Raw genomic sequence first — 21,998 nt, 5'->3', positions numbered from 1 at the left:
AATTTTGAATTGAAAAACTTTTCTCTTCATATTTATACATAATTTTTATCACATAAAACAGTTTATTAGTATGTTATTACTTTTTTAGTACTTCTTATTTTATTTTTATTTGTAAAATAAGATGGAAAATATAATTTACCATGCATTTATTTATTTATAAAATAATAAAACAATATAATGAAAACCAGATAATTATTTAATGTGGCAAAAGCATGCTATTTCTATAACGTAATATGTTGGAAGATTTATGCATTTGGCTTTAAACTCTTTGAAAAAAGAGCGTTTTATTTTATAATTTATTTGTAGCCTAATTTATTTATGTTGATTTTAGGACAATGACAAAATGAAGTAATAAAAGCCAGTATAAAAGCCGATTATTTAATCTGGCAAAAAAAAAAGCATGCTGTCTTTATAGTATAATATAAGCGAATATGCCTTTAGCTTCAAAAACCCCTGCTGTAAATCACATTTTGACGTGAATGCTGTTGTGAGGTGTAGTTGCGTCACGTGACGTACAGAGGGCGTTCTCCGACACTTCAGATGATTGCTACTGTTTCTAAACCGAGGAGCTCGACTTGAACGATGAACACTGACGAACTCGTGTAGGATTTATCAATACAATGGCCAAAAAGCTACTTTTACTGGTTTAACGACGGAAACATGATTTAATAAAGGCAAAAGGTTCATTTCGAAGTTAAAACTCCGGTGAAGAATATAATGGGATTTACGAACACCAAGTTAATTCATTAATCACCGCTGTTCAAACTTTCTTGAGGTGAAGGAGATAACTTAGCTCTTTAACAGAAGATGTTATAATGGGGGTTTCTTTTTGTATCCTGCTCTTCGTACTACACTTCAACGAGGGAATTCACGGTAAGTTTGTATGATCGGAATCGTGTAAGAGTTTGTGAACGCAGTGTTTCATTAAACTCATCAGTGTTGATGATGTGTTGACGTGGATACTGTTTCACGATAAACATCAGTTCAAGTGGAAACATACGGGACATTTATTCTGAACACAAGCAGAAAGTGTCATATCCCTTCCCTCTTTTATAACCTTTTGCATAATAATTTCTCTTTCTTTATTATTTGTTTTTATTATTTATATATTTATTTATTTATTTATTTATTATCAAATACTGACAAGATGTCATTACAGATTCAAAAGAGCCTAAACGAATTTAAACTTAAATTTTTAAAACTTAAAACTTTACATTTTTTTTATTGTTGTCGAGTGTGATTTTATATATATATATATATATTTATAAAACAAAACTATTTTAACCACTGTATTATAGACAGATAAGGTATTTGCAAAAGTATAAAGAAAGAGACTACTTTTATGCATCATTTTTTAACCAAATACAATTTTGAAGTTTAATTCTGCTAAAACAAACCATTTTAATCCAAAAGCCATTTAGAGTCTCTATTCTGTTACAGCTGATAGATAGATAGATAGATAGATAGATAGATAGATAGATAGATAGATAGATAGATAGATAGATAGGTATGCTACTTTATTGATTGTAGAGTTATATCATGAATAGGCCACTGTAGTTTCCTCTTTCCTGGGAAATGAATGTGATCTTTGATGCAGATGTTTTGGCCAGCTGTGTTGTGTTGTCACAGTGGAGATCTTTCAGACATCTTACAGCATGCATGAGGTCTGCTGTCCACAGTCAGCACGTGCACACTGTCAGAGATGCCAGAAATGGACCCAACACAAAAGACATCTTAGAAAAGGGCACAAAAGCCTCTTGAAGGCACATTTTTGAGGTGTAGATTACATATTGCACATGTCTTGCTCTGCTATTCTCTGTGATTTACTAGACATTTAAAGGCAAGGAGCCACCAAGAAAGCATGTCAAGTGAATTTTTGTGTTTTTTAAAGGAACAGTTCACCTAAAAATTAAAATTTGCTGAAAATTTTGCATGCCAATAAAGATGTAGGTGAGTTTATTTCTTCATCAGAATAGATTTGCAAAAATATAGCATCACATCACTTGCTTACAATGGATCCTCTGCAGTGAATGGGTGCCGTCAGAATGAGAGTCCAAATAGCTGATAAAAAACATCACAATAATCAACATGACTACAGTCCATCATTTAACATCTTGTGAAACAAAAAAGCTGTGTTTGTAATGGAAAAATCCATTATTATGATGTTTTTAACTTGACACCATTGCTTCCAGATAAAATTCCAGTCCAGCCATAATATTGCTGTCTATTCGGTGAACTATATAATAGATAGACTGTAGATGGATAATATAGATAAGAGTTTAATTTAGCTATGAAATTCATATGTATGCACAGTTTTGTTTACCAAAAATCATTTTAAGCATTTATGCATAAGCATTTGAATCTTTACCAGAACTCTCTCCGATCATGAAATGATCAGCTCATCAAGTTTGTTCAAAAGTTTTGATGTTTGCTTTAGAAACATGTCACACTGTGTGTCCGCCAGGATTACGGTTCACCAAAAACCCTTCCAACCAAACGGTGACTCAGGGTAACATGGCCCGTCTTGGCTGTGCCTTCGAGGGTTTGAGTGAACCAGAGATCATCTGGATGAAAGACGGAGAGAAGATCTACAGCACTGATCAGATGTACATCACACTGGATGCACATCACTTGGAGACCTTTCACAGGTAGGAAAACATGAACCTGCAACTGGACATCCTGAATTGTTGTTCTGCACAGACGTTTTTTTTTTCAGTGGATAGAAAGCAAATGTAACTTATTGACACTGTTTATAGGCAAGAACTGAGACATCAGACTGTGTCAAAGGAATGTCGAAACTGATTAGAATATATTGTCATATGATTTGTCAAATCTCAGTTTCACTAACTATTTTCTAAGACAAGTGCCACTATAACTAGTTTCTCAAACTAGTGTTAGGGTTTTGAAAATAAACAACATGTGTCTTGTTGACAAGTAATAGGGTTTTCAGACCATTTAGACAAGGCAGACAGTAAAACAGTTAAAAATATCTCAGAATATCATAGAGATTTGTGGGTGAACTATATTTGGTTTGGGCCAGTAAGCAAAAAAAAAGACAATGTCTTTTACTTTTTTTATTTATTTATTTTTACCTAAAAGGGAGTCCAGTTGTCATGAGACTGAGGCCTTGAGATTGTGACACTATCAGTATAGTTTTCTTGTTTTATCACAAGTGTGGGCACAGAGCTAGAACACCAGAACAGTTGTGGTTCTTTTTTGTTAGGTATCACATTAACTCCAACATCATAAAATCATGTTCATTACTGTGTGTATGGTAAAAGACACCAAGAAAAAATACACTTTATCAAGGACTTTTCTGTCAAGTCTAACATGTCTGTTACTGTAGCAAGTAACTTTGCCCTTCAGAGTTATACAATATTATTTTAACCATTGATAATACTAAGAAATGTTTCTTAAGCAGCAAATCAGCATATTAAAATAATTCCCAAAGAATCACTTGATACTGAAGACTGGAGGAATGATGCTGAAAATTCAGCTTTGCATCATGGAAATAAATTACATTCTAAGATTCTAGAAATCAACTACATTAAATTGTGAAAATATTTCACAATATTACTGTTACTGTATATAAATACTTTATACAAAAATTCTTACCAACCCAAACTTTTGAATGACTATATAAATCTAAATAAAGCTCACAAACAGTGCGTCACGCTATAGTAACTTTGGAGATCATTTTGCACTTTTTCTATCGAACATCTTTGTAGGAAGGTAAATGCAGCCCCTTCTGATTGGAATGCAGGCAAAAGAGACAAAGATTAATGCAGATCAGACATGAGCTTGCTTTTCTGAAAGCATGGCTGATAATCTCTTGCACATGACGTACTCCAGTTTCCCAGTTCCTAGATGCTGATTTAGACTAAACACAGTTTGAATAGAAATTTGCTGTTGAAAGTGTTGCCTGCTGTAAGATTAGGCTAAATGGGATAACAAAGAGTGAAGAGAGAAACTGGCTTAGTGTATTACAGCAGTCACGTTTCCTTGCTGAACGCCATGCCACGCTGCCAGCATAATCTATAAATGTCTAGTTTCCTGTGGTGGGTGTCATAGCTGTAAACAAATGTATATGTCATGCGTCTCTTTTATGTGAATGCAAGTCATGCCGTTGTTTGCGCAACTGACCTTTGTCTACATAAATCTCAGCACTCTTTGACTGGCTCTTGTCTAGTTGTAAATCATTGAGACGGATGTGTGGCATTTGCTACTTTTCTAAGTCTGTGTCAATCCAAGTCACATTTATTTGTATAGCACTTCATAAAAATACAGATGATAATAATAAACAAGAAAATAGCTGGGTTAAAGAGTTCTTTGTGAAACAAGTAGAATTTTAGCTGTAAAGCAGCTCTAAGAAAACAATAGTGTTATTATCCACCTCAATTTAGTTCAGTCTTGATTTATTTCAGTAACAGTGTGCTATTATATAAATCTATGGATTTGTGCTCATGGCACATTTGGTCAATAAATGTAATTTTGATTGACAAAAATGTATGTTCTGAGTGTTTCTTTCTTTTTAGTGTTAAATCGGTGCAGCAACAAGATGCCGGGAAGTACTGGTGTGAGGTTGAATATCAGGGCAGGGTCATTTCCTCAGAGCCTGCTTGGATAACAGTAGAAGGTATGTCAGTTGCTGCATCAGAATCCATCAAGTAATCGATTTATTAAATTATATCTTGTTGCTTTGGTGCAAACACTATATGTATTGTCAACTCCTGCTCGTATTTTAGGTGTGCCTCATTTTGCGGTGGAACCCAAGGATGTGGCTGCAATTTCAGGGGAGCCCTTCAACCTGACGTGTGCTGCATCAGGTCCTCCAGAACCTGTGGAGGTGCTGTGGTGGCTGGGAGGGGAACAGAAGGGGGATTTCACACCCTCCCCCTCAGTTCTCTTTGTTAAAGGTGAGACACACTAAGGGTCTTTCCCAATACACAAAGTTGCAGTCTTTGCACTTGACCACTTGACCACTTGTCTTCTTACATGACATATATTGGGGAAGTCGTGGCCTAATGGTTAGAGGGTTGGACTCCCAATCGAAGGGTTGTGGGTTCTAGTCTCGGGCTGGACAGAATTGTGGGTGGGGGGAGTGCATGAACAGTTCTCTCTCCACCTTCAATACCACAACTTAGGTGCCCTTGAGCAAGGCATCGAACCCCCAACTGCTCCCCGGGCGCCGCAGCATAAATAGCTGCCCACTGCTCCGGGTGTGTGCTCACAGTGTGTGTGTGTGTGTATGTTCACTGCTCTGTGTGTGTGCATTTCGGATGGGTTAAATGCAGAGCACAAATTCTGAGTATGGGTCACCATACTTGGCTGAATGTCACTTCACTATGTCACTTCACTATCCGGTATTTGCCCCAAATTTCTCAAGTGGGTGTGAAGACTGCAAGTGTGTGTAGAACTGTTACTTGATGGGACACACTTGCAAGTGATGTTTTTACAGATTTACACATTTTGCTTTTTAATAATTTGTACCAAAAATAAAATATGTGTAATGTCTAATTCAACTGTAGTGGAATGTAGAGTTAAAACCCAAGGACCAGAAATGATTAATGAATACCAGGAGTCAGAGATGCATTCAATTAAAGAAAAACTTACTGAAGAACATGGTTTGCAGTTTAATCAGCAGAAGTCAGCTTCAGTACTCTCGATTGAGTTCGTAGGCCGCTCTGCGTACAATTCAAAATCAACAACAATTATACCCTGACAGAGGATACTAATTGTGTCAATGCATAAGTCAACTAAATTCTGACTGGTTCCAAATCCAAAGACGTATATCTGATATGCTGGACATTGGCAGTTGGATGTTTGTCCTGGAACTGTCTGAGCTTCTCCCTGTACAGACAGATACTAACACACATACGCAGAAGACATAACAGAACTTCAAGGCCGTCTGGCCCTAGCTAGAATTTTATCAGTATGGTCTGTTACACACACAATATGAAGTCATCATCTTAGAGATTTAGAGAACTTGATTAATAGCCAAACAAGAAATAATGTAATAACATAATATCAATATGAAGGATATAGCAACTCGGCATCCACTCCTTCACAACTTTCGCTGGAAAGTTTCCCTCAAACTTTGATGATCTTGTGAGATCCCAGAACTGATGAATATTGGGATACGCTTAGTCTTGAATACTGCTTTAATGCTATAATGTGTAATTGGTGGCATTTATCAGATCTGGGACAATTCTATGCATTACCTTCTGTCATGTACACACATTCTCAAGTGGCCAAGACCACATGTGCCCTAAAATCCTTTGGAACCAAGTTTACCCAATTCACTTAACAGTCAACAGGCAGCATTTCCAGTCATGCCCTGATCTTTTAAACTATTCAGCAATCTTACATTACAAATCATACATGTCAACATACTGTAGGTTCAAATCATTTGCTCAAATCAGGATAAAACTGTATTTTTTAGGTTAGTCTAATGCACATAAATGTTATAGAGAAAAGCCAATCCCAAATCACTTCAAAGTAAAAAAAAAACATTACTTCCTTTCCAACTGTCACCATGTTGAGCATTGCCATCCTCTCTCATTAATTTCCCACAAGTTGAACAGTTTTTAAAGTTCACCTTGCAAAGTTGAAGTTTATGCTCTTGATTAGTTAGTTGCCTCTATGCCTCAGATGCGTCTATGATTAGTTAGTTACTCCCCAGTACTGCCCTGAAAACACTCCTATATTACATTGTTCAGTGGAAGTTTGTTTGTGTATATTAAACAATCAGTGATCCTGTAGTATATTAATCACATTATGAAACATCGTGTGAAACATCTAAGATTCAGAAATCCTCTTTCAAATCCTCTATCGGATGATAAATTGTGCAGATTAATTGTAGAACTGAGTCACTGGTTGGTTTCAGTAGGTGGAGTGACTGTACAAAGTCACAAGTTTGTACAAAGGTGTAACAGTAGTGTGTTTCCAGTGGCACATGTTTGTGCTTACTTGTAGTGTGATATTACATGGGCTAGTGGGAGATTTTTAGAAACGGTGACTTTATGAATGTTTTTGGTATGTTTCATCACAGACTGTTACAAGTCATGTTCTTGTAGCAAAAAATACTTTTTGTGGTGGATAATGTCAAGGCCAGTTTACTGCCCTGCCTAGGGGTGGGCGATATCTTGATATTTAAATTATATCGAGATATTTTTTTAATCACGATATCGATTTTGACATATCGTGTATATATCGATTTATTGTTTATATTTAATTCTGATTCCGCCACTTTGCTTGTTTGTCTTCTCTGTGCTGTGCTCGCCCCCCTCCTCCTTGATTTTGTTCCCTCTCCCCTCACGTATTGTCTCATAAACATGGCAGCATCCGCAACCAGACAGGAGGCTACAGAACTAGTCAAAAAAAAAAAAGGACAACTGGCTCCATTATATGGAGATACCTTGGTTTTAAAGCATCGGGCGAACAGCAGGCAGATGTCTACTGTCGGGCCCTATGATTTCCACGATGCAGAAAATGCAGACAGAATCGCGGAATCCAGTCATAAAAATGGAATTTAGAGTTTAACGCGGAAATGTTACGGAATTTGTCAAATTTTGAATGAATTAATCAAAAGTAGGTAATTGCACTCACATCAAATCACGATATGGACTAATATCTGTAAATATTAAGCTGAAAAGTCCTATTTAAATATGAATCCTGCATGTTCTGCGTGTCTGTGTTAATCAATGGCGCAGAAGTGTGTCTTTATCTTACACACACGGAAGCATGCGTGATGCTCCAGTGATTTCACCATATGTCTTCTCACTAAATGAGGATGTGAACACATGAACAACATCTCCAGAACTGCTCTGACAGTCACTTCATGAGCATCTGACCGTTTGATTTGAGTAAAACTAGCGTCACATCACATACACAGAACTGTAAAGGTACGGTAACCCGTCAAAATAAAAGTATTTGACAGAAATATATTACTTTTGTTCAGCAGAATGTACATAGCTTACTACTACTACTACTATTAAAATGAAACATAATTTAAGGAATAATAACACAACATTTCTTCCATGTTTTATTTTTAATTGTAAATCCCCTTTGTTTACCAAAAAATAAAGGTTGCTTAATTTTCAATAATTAAAAGATAATTTAAATGAATGTTTTATCCCTTCATTTGATAACCAGAATAATGTAAATGCACAGAATTTCAGAGGGGAAAAGACATTTCACATAAGGCTATTTTAAGAAAAAAAAATTAACAAATTAAGTTGTTTTTATGCATTTACATAATAACACATGCTAAAACACAGAATTAGATAACAATAAAACGTGAAGAAAAAATGAGACAGTTCATAGGGTCCTAAACATGTAATATTTGGCATATTTGTTTTTGCAGTAGTTTTGGGGGGTTATTTTTCCTGTAAATATATCGAGATATATATTGTATATTGAGATATAGCAAAAATATATCAATATCCATATTGCACAGCCCTAGCCCTGCCTTTACATTTTGTTACTGGATCTTTTGTTCTGTCGGGGAATGCATTATAGAGATCAATACTGTCATTGTGGTGAAGCCCAGTAAAGTAAACTTTCCATTTTAATAGCGTGATGCTGAGAAATCATTGTGTCATCAGGTCTATGTAAGACTGTGTGTCATGTGTTTATATTATCAGCCACTTGCACCTTTGGCTTTAATGGGTTTTTGACTCACTCAGTGTTGAGCTGAGCTGTTGTTTTTTCTGAGGACAGATGACTCTGTCATGATTTAAAACAATGTCACAGCTGCCATGGCCTTGTTCATGAGGGCGGGCTGAGACATGAGATCAGGATGTTTTTTGATATCTTTCTTTGAGTTATTGAGAAAATTCCTGTTGTCTGATTCACTCTCTTTGCAACTCACGTCTGCGAAACAAATTACCAAAAACATGACGCAGAACAACTGTTTCCAACATTGATAATAAATCAGCAAATTAGAATGATTTCTGTAGGATCATGTGACACTGAAGACTGGAGTAATGATGCTGAAAATTCAGCTTTGATCACAGGAATAAATCATATTTTAAAGTATATTAAAATAGAAACTGCTATTTTAAATTAAAAATCTTACTGATCCTAAACCTTTGAACAGTAGCGTGTGTGTGTGTGTGTGTGTGTGTATGAATGTGTATAAATATATATTTCTCACTGCTGTGTGTGTGCACTTGGATGGGTTAAATGCAAAGCACCAATTCCCATACTTGGCAAATGTCATGACTTTCACTTTAAAAAAGTATATATTTTTAATTATCATCAAAGTAATGTTAGATTATAATGCCATTTTAATGCATGGTTTTTCTAGCGTTTGAACCTTGTGTAATAGTTGCTTATGGTTCCCTGTTGTTCTCAGCATGAAAGTTGGATCTCAAAATCATAAAGCCATTGTCGAAAAAGGGTTCAAATACATAAAAATGTTAAAAATGAAAGAATTTGTGGGACCTGAAGGACTTTTCTAAAGAACAAGTGGGCTATTTAACCATTCAGGGCAAATAATGGACTCATGAACAACTATCACTAAACAAGGAACACAGCTGTGGTAACAACACCGTATTAAAGGAGCAAGCGTCTGTGAATAGGGTCATTTTTATAAATTCAACTATTATTTTCTCTTGTGGACTATATGAAAACATCTTTTACGTGAAAATTCTTATGCAGGTCAGTACTAATTAAACAAGAACATGCATTTTTTGTATGATGCGTGAAAGTGTTTATATGAGGAGGAAAACGGCCCGACAGTTCGCTCTAAACTAAACTGTTCAGGAATCTTGAGCACCTGGGACGATTTATACGGTAGCAATACAGAGCCAGCCAGTCACATCAGGTGCTGACGTGGTGATAAGCGTTTTTTCCGGTGAGCCTTTGATTCCTCTTAGAGAGGATCCTCTTCAGTGGTGGAAGACAAACCAGCAGCGATTTGCACTGCTGGCAAAAAAAGGCAAAAATCTACCTCTGTGTCCAGTGAAAGACTTTTCATTACTGCTGGGGACATTCGTTCCAAAACTCGCAACCGGCTGTCACTTGGTAATGCAGAGAGCTTTTTTTATTTTTTTATTATTAAACTCTCATTTCATGTGAAAGATTAATTTAATTATGATGCAGGAGATGTGTGTGATCGTAATATTTTTATTAATATTTGGCTACTGTTCTAATCGTAGCCTATCCTACTGTTATAAACGAAAACTAAACAGCCTACTATCCATTGTTTATTGAGTTAATGTTCAATTACATTCATTTCAGTTAAGTCACCAAACATATTCAGATTTTTAGAAAGAAAAGAAAAACACTTTTCTTTGCATTGCTGCACTTTTATCGAAAGGTTTTGGTTGTTTACTTGGGTAAGCATAAGCTTGGTAATTGTCAAAAAAACTTTTCTCACTTGTCATCCTGGCATAATGTTGCCTATTCTTTTTTTTCTTTTTTCTTTTTTACAGTTAAAATAAAATAAAATGAAAAATACATTGCTGTGGACGTTGTTTACTTCATTAATGTGTTTTACTGTGTTAATGGAATAAGGATGCGAGTAGGATTCAGTATTCGTTTCGGATTCGGCCCAAAAATCTGGATTCGGTGCATCCCTACTTTTGACCTCAACTGTACTTTCCTTGTTTTAATCTTTTGCTAATGGGGAGAAATGTGAACCATTTAATATGCATTTTTTCAAGCTTATGTTAAGATATCAGTACTCCATGAAGCGCTGACCACAGCAATGTTTCTCATTTGCTCAACCAGGTGTAAATGACAGCATAAAGTTTTACTGTGAGGCTAAGAACGCTCGAGGCATCTCCGTGTCACGCACAGGCACAGTGCACATTAAAGGTGAGACATACCATAGTGTTTTTCACTTCCAGCTCACATAACTGTTATTGCTGTGATTCCATAAATAATGGAAAATGAGTTGTTGTTTTGGTAGTAATCCATCATATATTTTAACAACTGTATTACACAGTCAACCACGCAAATACAACCACAGAAGTCTGAAGGCACAGAAAGAGGATAAATACAAGTTGTTATAATGCTTTTCTTTACATGTGATTCTTATGTGCAGTCCGCCCTGATTCCCCCCAGGATGTCAAGGTACATCATGTGTCTGATCTTAATATAACGTTAACATGGACTCCAGGTTTCACTGGGCACTCACAGCTTTCCACCTGCACTATACAGGTAGAGTATACCTGTTTCTACATAGCTTTTGATATTGTTGCATGTTTTTTCTGTTAATGTCCTCATGCTTGTCCTATTTCCGTACAGTCTTAGTAGACCCCAAAATGAAAATCATTTATTCACCATCTTGTTATTCCAAACCCGTATGACTTTCCTCTTGTGTAACACATGGCATATGTTCGGGAGAATGCTTTGCTCTTCTCACAGTTGGGTGGGCTCCTTTTTTAAGCACCCAGCCCCATTGACTTGCATAGTATGGCACTCTTCCTTTAACAATATGGTGTTTGGTTCTCAGATAACTTTAACTCAGATAAGGTTCACTTTTAGGTTTTAGCTTAGATTGTGCTCGTGGCCCATAAAATAGATCCTCATTACATTTGGAGAAGAATGAGACATCTGTAAAAACAAAGCAGTCCCACTGCTCTCTTCGGAAAACATTTTTCATGTGAAAAAAAAAAAAAAGTCTCTTTATATAAGCATATTCCTTCCATGAAATAAAAATCTAAACAAGGTAATTACACCTCTTTGTCTCACAAGTCTGATGTTTTTAAAACAAATCTGAGTTGTATACCTCACAACTGTAAGTTATATACACAATTCTTTTTCAGTTGTGAGTTTATAAATTGCAATAACATTTTTTTTTTTGTTTTAATCTGTGACTTGAAACAAAAAGTAAAATGTACATTTTGAATTCAGAGAAAAAAATCATAATAAACTCATAAGGGCGAATTTATAACTTTCAATTTTGAGAAGAAAAGTCAAGAATTACGAGATCTATACTCACAATTATGAGTTTAGAACTTGAAATTGCAAGGTATAAACTTTCAATTGCTACAAAAAGTCCGAATTGCAAGATATAAACATGAAGTCACTTTTATTCCATATAGCCTTATTAATTACAAAATAAGCTTTTATATGTATCTAAGTAAATAATTAGCAAATTCTTTTAGTTTTTTACCAGTTTTACCAGGCTCATATTTAGATTGTGTGTCATAATAGGATGAGAAATATCTGATTTAATCTACTTGTAGGTGTCAAAGGGACCTGGAAAGAAGGTAAAACTTCCTGATGTGGATGTGGAAGTTCCTCCCTTCCAGCATGTGTTTGAGGGACTCAGCAGATACTCAAATTACAGTGTGAGAATCCGGTGTGATAACGAGGTGGGCTCTTCTCCCTTCTCTCCCTGGGTGGACTTTCACACTCCAGAGGCAGGTATGTGAAACATTAGACAAGGTAATGTCATTATGCATGAATGGTGTTTCTTTCTAATGTCTTCTGAGTCAAATTAACATTAATGGCTTTTTTTTTTCTCTCAAATGGCATTGCTGTTGAGATTAAATTGCAGATGTGCATTCATGTATTTGGCAAACACTTTTATCTGAAACAGCTTGTATTGTATTCGAAGTAAGCATTTTATCAGCTCTTGCATTCCCTGATAATCGACCCCTTCACCTTAGCATAGCTAGCTCAGTGCTCTACTATTTGATTTAGAGAATGGTAAGGTTCCCATAGGCAAAATTGATTAGACCTTCTCTAGTCAAAATGTTTTAGCTTTTTTTGCTTTAAAATATTGAATAGGCTATAAACTGCTAATAATGAGTGCAATGTCTATAAACAGATTTTTGAGGATGCATCTATCTTTCTTGATTTTAAACACAATAACTTAATATGCAGACTATAAATAAGCTATTCCAAGCCCCCCTGAAATCAGTGTATATTGGAAAACTCCAATTCATTCAGTCAGAAGGGGTTCGTTTTGAAAATCATAATAACGTTTACTACTGTAAATTTTGTTTGTGTTAATAGTTTGAATTCAATTTTATTTTTATATTTTCATATTTTATTTTACATTTTAAATTCTGTTAATAGTTTTAGTAATTTTGTTGTTATTAACATTAATATCATTAGTTTTTGTTTAATGTCTATAAAGTTTTTATTTGTTTTAGTTTTATTTTAGTGCATCAATTTAAACAGAATGAAAATTATAAATGCTATTATAACTAGCGGTAATAAAATAATAAAAAAAAACATATATATATATTTTAAAAAAAATATGACAGTTATTGACAATTAAAATATTAAAATATTTCGTATACAATGAATACATTTAATTTAAAAAATATTAAATAAATTATTTAAAAAAAAATAATAAATCCTACATTTCTTTTGATTTTCATGTAAAATTTCATCTGGTCATTCTTTATATTTTGTGTCTGCATGAAAAATGGAAGGAAGGAAGGAAATAAATTGCATTTGTAGAAAGAAAAAAAGAAAGCTTATAGCTACAACTGTTGTTGTTTTGTTGCATACATCACTAAATTATTAAGCTTGGATCAATGAGGACTAATTGACACTGACATATTTAGTTCCAAACTGTGGTAAAACATTACGGAGTGACTAACGTTTTTAACATAAAACCGTTAGCCAGTCTGACCAACGTTTTGGTGGGTTGGAAGTAAACAAACGACCCAGAGAGCTGGTTCTGGCCAGATGCCTGGGGTGAGGGGACTTGGAAGGGGAGGAGCTGGTGGATGGGTTTGAGGAGCAGAAGGGGTTTCTGAAGTTGACCCTGTTTGCATGTTTGTAAACTGCTAGCACTGGCTGCAGTCCAGTAGATTCCAGGCTGAGTGGTACAATGGGCCATTGTGTGTGTCCCCAATCCATATCAATGCAATGCTGCCACATACAGCGTTTAATATGCTGCCACCTACTGGCCAAAACAGTCGTTTCAACTGTTTAAATGGCAATTCATTACATTTACATTAGATTTATGCATTTAGCAGATCCCTTTATCTAAAGTGGATTACAGTGCATTCAGGCAATACATTTTTTTTTACCAGTATGTGTGTTCCCTGGGGATTGAACCCATGACCTTTTGCACTGCCAACACAGGAACACCGTTATTTTCTTAATAAGTGTGTACTACTATCCATTTTAAATCCATTTCTCTAATTATTGAGGACCCCCCCCCCCCCCCCCCCCCCAAATTCAGTGGGGAAAATGTAAACAAATTCCATCTGGGCCTGGCTGTGACTGATTCATTGTTATGCAGAGGTGTTTGACTCAAACTTTTGTCTATACAGTGGTAATTGACCCTCTCCACTCTCCCTTTTTTTACTGTATTCATATCTCCCTTACACAGCACCATCAGCAGCTCCAAAGAACTTCACCTTTGAACTCAGCGAGCAGCAGCTCACTCTGTCCTGGGCAGCACTGGATCAGGAGGAGCTGCGTGGAAGGCTGCTGGCTTACAGAGTGCAGTGGAACCAGGGAGGAGAGAGTCAGGTACATCATTGTAAAGCAAGACACTTAGAAAGGAAATTTTATTATTGAACTTAATTGATTCATTATCAAATCTGAAAGATTGAATTTAACTGAATTAAGTAACTGAATTAACTGAATTAAGTAAATATTGAACTGACTTGAGCTGGAAAATTGACATTGACATTGACAAACATTGACATCATTATTAATTGAAATTAAATCAACATTGAATCCAAATTGAATTGAAGAATGACACTATTGCCCCCTTTAGAGTTGTTTTAAATCTGAAATTGAAGTAATTTTATAATTTATGAATTTTGCAGCATTAATACTGTTATTATTACTGTGAAGCTTTTAAACAATCTGTATTGTATGTAGCTCTTTCTCTCTCTCTCTCTCTCTCTCTCTCTCTATATATATATATATATATATATATATAATGATTTGAAACATTATTGATCATATAAAAAATTACCGTCATCCTGTTTTTGGTGATGGGAAAAATTGTATTCGTTTCTTTGATAAAATATCATATACATGGCAAGTTTGGATGTCCAAAGGCCATTCATTTTCCTCTGTCATGACATTTAAGAGTTACCCACCCTTAACTTCTTTGCACAATTTGCTTTCTGTCTTTATAGGATCCCTTACTTTTCAAAGACAATGTTGCCCGTCTCTCGGGTGCAGGGCGCTTCTTTAACGCCACTTTCCGGGTTGCAGCATGCACAACGGCAGGATGTGGCCCGTGGAGTCAGCCTGTTCTCGTGATGCCCGTGTCAGGTCTGTCCACTCTCATTGTCTGCCCTCCTGCCTTTTGAAATTGGGATTTCTGCAGTCACTGCAGCTTTTTTGTGACCGCATGTTCCCATAATGCAGCACTCTGAGAGATTTATTTTCTTTGTGTGGCTCATTATGCAGGAATGGCATGGCTTCAGGCACTTTTGAGCAGAAGTGGTGTTTAACACTCTTGTCGTCTCGTTTCAGCCAGGCAGGCTCAGACGCAGAGGGGTCACGTGTGGGTGGGGCTGCTTTTCGGCCTTCTGGTGGCCACCATGGTGGGACTCCTGTTGATTGTACTGGTACGCAACAGAGGCAAAGAGACCCAGTTTGGGTATGTTTTTATTATATGTGACACATTAATACACCATATATCTTGCCCAAAATGCAGTAACTGTCTGAAATACAACTGAAACCTGGTAATCTGGTAATTTTTTTTTATGTTTTGGTTTGTTTGCAGGTCTGCATTTGCAGCTTCAGGGACAGATGTACCAGTTTCCTTTACAGCTGCCAGGTCCTTCAACAGACAGTTCCCTGAGCCCCCAGAATCCACATGTAAGTGAACACATTGCTGCACCATCATTGACATCTTACAGTACATGCTTTACAGGAAAATATGAATTTCGAATCTGTTTCCCTCTAGTGGACAGTCTAGGAATCAACAGTGATTTAAAGGCCAAGTTGCAGGATGTTCTGATCTCTGAAAGGCTATTAACTCTGGGACGCATGCTTGGAAAAGGTACATTATGACTTGATCATTCAGATGATTAATTATTAATGATGATTCAGTTCTGAAAACCATTTTTGCTGCTTAACATTTTTGTGGAAACCGATACGTTGTTGTTGTTATTTTTGATGAATAGAAAGTTAAAAAGAACTGAATAGATTCTAAAAAGCTTGATGAAATATCCATTGTAACATTATAAATGTCTTTACTGTCACTTTTGATCAATTTTTATGTATCTCAATCAATAAAAGTATCTAAATCTTACTGATCCCAACCTTTTGAATGCTAGTGCATCACAGTTTGACCAGAAGTATTAAAATGTTTTCAGTGTTGATAGTAAAAAGAAATGTTTCTTGAGCAGCAAATCGGCATATTTCTGAAGGATCATGTGACACTGAATACTGGAGCAATGATGCTGAAAATCACAGAAATAAAACCACTTTAAAATGTATCAATAGATATCTAATTTTCTGGGTTTTGTTTTCTAGGTGAGTTTGGCTCTGTGAGAGAAGCGTTTCTCAAATCAGAAAATAATTCTGGGCAGAAGGTTGCTGTGAAAGTCCTAAAAAGTAAGTGTAGCTCTAAAATGATTAGTTAATGAGCAGCTGGATGTCTGTGGCCCATGATATTGGTCATTGTTTCTGTATAATGATGTATCTCTCTCTGTGCTCTTACAGCTGACATTAACTCATCCAGTGACATTGAGCAATGTCTGAAAGAGGCTGCCTATATGAAAGACTTCCATCATCCCAATGTCATTCAGCTCATTGGTTAGAGCACACTTTTCCTTTTCTGCTTGACCTTTGGATTGCAATGTCTTTGCTTTAAAGGGGGGGTGAAATGCTCGTTTTCACTCAATATCCTGTTAATCTTGAGTACATACAGAGTAGTACTGCATCCTTCATAAATCCAAAAAGTCTTTAGTTTTATTATATTCATAAGAGAAAGATAGTCTGTACCGATTTTTCCCGGAAAAACCCGACCGGCTGGAGGCGTGACGTGTGGGCGGAGCTAAAGAATCACGAGCGCCAGTAGGCTTTTGCGTTGAGAGCATGTGGAAACTGTGACATTACCGTGAGGGAAAACCCATCATCCAAAACAAACCATTGCTTACAGTCAGATTCAGTCGTTTATTTATGATCCAGAATCAGATCCAGAGGCTGAAATTGAATGAAAGCAGCAGCAGCAACGACTCGCTCCGAGCGGGGCTCGAACCCGGGTCTCTAGCATGGGAGGGGACGCACTAACAAGGAGGCAGAGATATTTTAAGCAGTTTTACTCACCGCCTGCGGTTCCAACACACGATCGTGACCCTTTTTCCTTGGGATTGCATCATCCTTAAGAAATAAACGATACGCAAATCCGTCGTCAAACTGGGCCTTGTGAACCAGCATCTTCGAAATGCAGGGAACAAACAAAAACACTTGCACAACTCCGTTGATGCTCTGTAAAAATAAACTCCATCCACTGGTCCCTTAATGCTGTTTTTTTTTTTTGGTAATCTGTGCAGGGTTGTCTTGCCCTGGCAACCAAAAACACACTTCTTTTGTGACTTTTCGCGACGCTCTCGCTCTGATCAGCGAATCGCTCTGATCAGTGAAATGTCTGTGCTGCTCAGCCTCGCTATACGGGAACGCGTGCTCTTCCGGCAGAAGTGCCCTTAAGACCCATATAAGGAAATTCCGCTCCATCTAACGTCACACAGAGCCATACTCGAAAAAAACTTTCCGAAACTTGTGACAAACCGGAAGGAGTATTTTGGGAACAAAAATACTCCTTCAAACGTACAACTTAATTTTTGAAACTTTGTCCATGTTTAGCATGGGAATCCAACTCTTTAACAGTGTAAAAAACTCAGTATGCATGAAATAGCATTTCACCCCCCCTTTAATAAATGTGGTTAGCAAATGTGGTTGTGATTTGACTCCCGCAGGTGTGAGTCTGCATGGGAGAGCCCAGCAGAGGCTACCTATTCCTATGGTGATCCTTCCCTTCATGAAACATGGAGATCTCCACACGTATCTTCTCATGTCACGCTTCGGAGATGAACCTTTCGTATGTTTATTACCTGTCACATCCTCAAACACATAGCTACTGTAGATGTAGATCTGAATTTGTCTCTTGTTATTGTAGACTCTGTCTCAGCAAGTTCTTATCCAGTTCATGCTGGATATTGCTCGAGGGATGGAGTATCTAAGCAGCAAAAACATCATCCATCGGGATTTGGCTGCTCGCAACTGCATGTGAGTTATTTCATGTGCATGTTACAGGAACGCATTTTTTGATCATATTTCATAGGCATGTAAACTATCCAAATGTATTTATATTGCTTATTTACCACAAACTCTCTGGATTAGCTCAAGTGTAATATTTCTTATCATCTGCCTCCTCACTATTAGGTTGAATGAAAACATGAGTGTGTGTGTAGCAGATTTTGGTCTCTCAAAGAAAATCTACAGCGGTGACTACTATAGACAAGGATCTGTCTCTAAGTTGCCTGTAAAGTGGATTGCTTTGGAAAGCCTGGCAGATAATGTCTACACAAAACAGAGTGATGTGGTAATGTATTAAAGACACTGTTTGTCTGTATGCATTACTTATTTAATATTAGTTGTTAGTATTTCATACTTCTAGACCTTCTTCTTAAAAAATTACTACTGTATCATTGCTATGCACACAACGGTCGTTATATAATTTCGAGGTCATAACATATTTGACCACAGAATGATCAAATTAAATCTAATATCCCAGAAAGCCATGTATAATATATATTTCTTAAAACAAAAAATGCTCATGACTCCTTAATTGTTTTTACTAGTGTAAGTAGTTCTTGTTCATCTGATAAAGCTTTTATTGTACTTGGTACTGATGTGTAAATTTTTTTTTTTTTTTTAAGTGGGCATTTGGTGTAACCATGTGGGAGATCATGACTAGAGGCCAAACACCTTATCCAGGGGTGGAGAACTCTGAAATTTATGAGTATCTTATCAAAGGAGAAAGACTCAAACAGCCTCCTGACTGTCCTGCTGACATGTACGTTTTATTATGTCATATATTTTAATTTATTTTAAGAAAATAGAATAATGTCTCTAAAATGCATTCCTTTTGCATTTATTTGGTCAAAGACGGCATTTATTTAAAACGAAAATACAACAAAAACAGCAATGTTTTGAAATATTATTATTACAATTTATAATAACTATTTTCTGTTTTAGTGTATAATAAATTTGTATTTATTTCTGATATGCTGCTCAAGGAAAATTTTATAATTTCTTATGTTTAATTTTTTATTCTATTTATATATTTCAGGGTTCTTTTATGAAAAGTTATTTCAGAACAGCAGTATTTATTATAAAGTTTTCGGCAATGTAAAATAATCTCTTTCTTTAACCACTTTTGATCATTTTAATGCATCCTTGCTGAATAAAAGTATACATTTCTTTAAAATATCTATATATATTATTGACACCAGACTATTGCATGGTAGTGTATTAAATACTAAAAGTCACAAAACTTTTTTTAAACCATACTAATTTTACATATTAATTCTGCTTGTAAATAAACAGATTATTGGAGTATATTTTACAAGTGAATACAATTTAAATATTTCTGCCTCAAAATTTACTTGCTATTTTTTTGAAAATGTTTGAGAAGTTTACCAACAATTTATACACCAATTTTACACCTGTGTGTGTGTGTGTGTGTGTGTGTGTGTATATATATATATATACGTATATATATCGATTCCATCTTTCTCACTTTCAGTTATGAAATCATGCACAGCTGTTGGTCTCCTGTCCCAAAGTGCCGTCCTAGTTTCCAACAACTCATTGACCAGTTGGAGCTCTTGTGGGCAAAGCTAAATCCAGCTCCTGAACCGCTGCTGTATGTGAACCTGGAGGAAGAGGATGGAGAAAAGGCTTCTGGGCCGGTGGCAGATGCTGGGACCCCTAGTAGTGAAGAGCCCTCATGGGGGGTACCTTGGCAGTGTGTAGGTATAGATGAAGATGAAAAGGACTGGTTAATGGTGTCATCAGGATCTGCTCTTGCTATTGGTGGAGACTACCGGTACATCATTGGCCCACATGGTAGCGTCATTGATGAAGAAAGCAGGCACTCTGACGACGGCCTGTCTGAGGATGTCAAGGACGAGGAAGAGGATGTTATCATTAATGTGTGATTTTTGTTGTCATTTTCCCCCATGCTTACATAGGGTAATGATTGCACAACTTGTAAAGACTCTTGTAAAAGAACAGTGAGTCCATAAAAAATTCCTTTGTCGTTTTACTGGTGAAATTCCAGGAATAATGCTTAACACAAAGAGCTGTTCTCCATGCTAAGTCTAGAGGCATGACGTGGACATACAATCAGCTGCTAATATCTTTTATAAACATGATTTGACACCGTTATTTCAATGGTAATTACTAATTATGACTAGAAAAGCCAGTGTTTCAACAAATGTGTTTTAAAGTGTAAAATGTGTCTTTGTGCAAATGTTTCTTTGCTGGTACCGTGCCGGCATTTTTTTGTGTTTTGTATGTGTGAAGCTTCAATCACAGCCTGGAACTCACATTTTTGCACATTTGTTATGTTGCATGAAGAAATTATTTTGGATTTATAATGCATACTATGACATCTACTCAGACTGTCATTGTTATATTTGTACTAAAAGGAATGTTCTGGGCTAAATACAAGTTGAGCTGTGTAAGCTTACTGAATTATTTCTATGGAAGCGTTTTTGGAAGAGCAAAACATGTGAAAGATTTGCCACAAGTTTCACTCCTGATTATAATGCCATAGAAAATAAGAGCTTATAGAAACAAACAGAAATGTGTTGTGTATAGAGCAATTGCACTGTAGAACTCCATTGTAAACATGTTACCATCAACACTTTTTTTTGTTTGTTTGGGAGCGCAGAGTTATTTTCTATGGTTGTTTCTTTTAAACCAGATCATTCCGTTTGCCTGCACAGTAAACCTTTAAAGCAATCTGAAAATGGGATATCAAGGGACAACAGGTTTTATTATGTGCAAATTATTTGTCTTATGCTGTATGTTATGATTACTCAAACAGCAAGAGTTGCAGCGTAGAATGAAAGAGCTAATTGTGTTTTTTAACCTGTTAATAAGCTATGTACGATCTCTTCAGTGGACGTTTCTAAAATCAGTAGATTTTGTGTATTAGTTCAATACTGTACACTGTAGGCCTACAACTCAGTTTTAGAGTCATGCTAGGTCATGTAACAAACTTTCATACGTGTCATATGTGTTGTGAATAAATCTGACACATCATTCAGTGTTTTTAACACTTATAAAGAGGACTGCCTGCTCATCCCAGAACAATTAAATGGGCAAAGATGATGTTAGCATGGAATACCTACCATGAAGATATCATTAAACTTGGAAATAGACTAAAATGGGTTTATTATAATTACAGCTATACAGATTTCAACACAGTCCAGACAAGTGAACAATACCTTTAATACAAGCAAAATGTGGATTTTTGTAGTTGTTTCATAGTTATTACATCTAGCAAGAATGTTGCACAAAAAAGCAATGCCTTTGATCTTATTGTTGACCTTCTGCGTGGTGCTTACAACTGTGAACTTGTAGAATTTTTTCCAGTTTGTTCATTAAACTCTAAATAAAACATTAATTCTAGTCTCAAAAAATTATTTGGGATTTGATATATGTGTGTGTGAGTATGTGTAAAGGGTAGTTTTTCAGAAACTTCCATTTTGGTATGGCAAACTGTCTAAAACTTAGACCACATTATTAGATTACCTTTTGGCTTTATGAATACATATAAATGACAGCTTAATTATTTTTCTCTTTAGCTTTTTTTTTTTGCAATTATTTCAAGACCACATAAACCATGTTTTGTCACTTGTGGTGCCTTCATCAATATATATAAAAAAGATTTTATTAAATATTTTTTCTTTCTTTTTTTTCAGCACGTAGTCAGAGTTACAAAAAAATACTAAAAATGCAAGAAATAAGGAGATTATGTTTTATTTAATTTGAAAGAAAAAACACCTACCAGTGACATGAATGACCAATGA

General features: G+C 36.0%; 1 protein-coding gene across 1 annotated transcript; it reads left to right on the top strand.

Annotated features, from left to right (window-relative positions):
* Positions 1-558: 558 nt before the first annotated feature.
* On the top strand, positions 559-21,608 carry tyro3 (TYRO3 protein tyrosine kinase). The gene is made up of 19 exons (XM_052579746.1): positions 559-873; positions 2,465-2,648; positions 4,536-4,636; positions 4,746-4,916; positions 10,738-10,824; positions 11,054-11,169; positions 12,201-12,381; positions 14,312-14,454; positions 15,075-15,213; positions 15,418-15,544; positions 15,671-15,765; positions 15,854-15,949; positions 16,426-16,506; positions 16,615-16,707; positions 17,871-17,992; positions 18,071-18,180; positions 18,337-18,496; positions 18,834-18,970; positions 19,703-21,608. The coding sequence occupies exons 1-19, from the start codon at positions 816-818 to the stop codon at positions 20,115-20,117; spliced, it is 2,616 nt and encodes an 871-aa protein (XP_052435706.1). The 5' UTR covers positions 559-815; the 3' UTR covers positions 20,118-21,608.
* Positions 21,609-21,998: the final 390 nt, after the last annotated feature.

The sequence above is a fragment of the Carassius gibelio genome, chromosome B17 (genome assembly GCF_023724105.1).
Source record: "Carassius gibelio isolate Cgi1373 ecotype wild population from Czech Republic chromosome B17, carGib1.2-hapl.c, whole genome shotgun sequence".
Classification (NCBI taxonomy): Eukaryota; Metazoa; Chordata; class Actinopteri; order Cypriniformes; family Cyprinidae; genus Carassius; species Carassius gibelio.
Note: the sequence above shows the minus strand (reverse complement) of the source record. Positions and strands in the feature narration are given on the sequence as shown.

What these genes read in the sequence shown, in the direction of transcription:
- tyro3 (XM_052579746.1), top strand. Translation starts at nt 816, where the DNA reads ATGGGGGTTTCTTTTTGTATCCTGCTCTTCGTACTACACTTCAACGAG. An exon ending in TGCTGTGAAAGTCCTAAAAA is followed by an intron (nt 16,507 to 16,614) that starts GTAAGTGTAGCT and finishes GTGCTCTTACAG; the next exon opens with CTGACATTAACTCATCCAGT. An exon ending in ACACAAAACAGAGTGATGTG is followed by an intron (nt 18,497 to 18,833) that starts GTAATGTATTAA and finishes TTTTTTTTTAAG; the next exon opens with TGGGCATTTGGTGTAACCAT.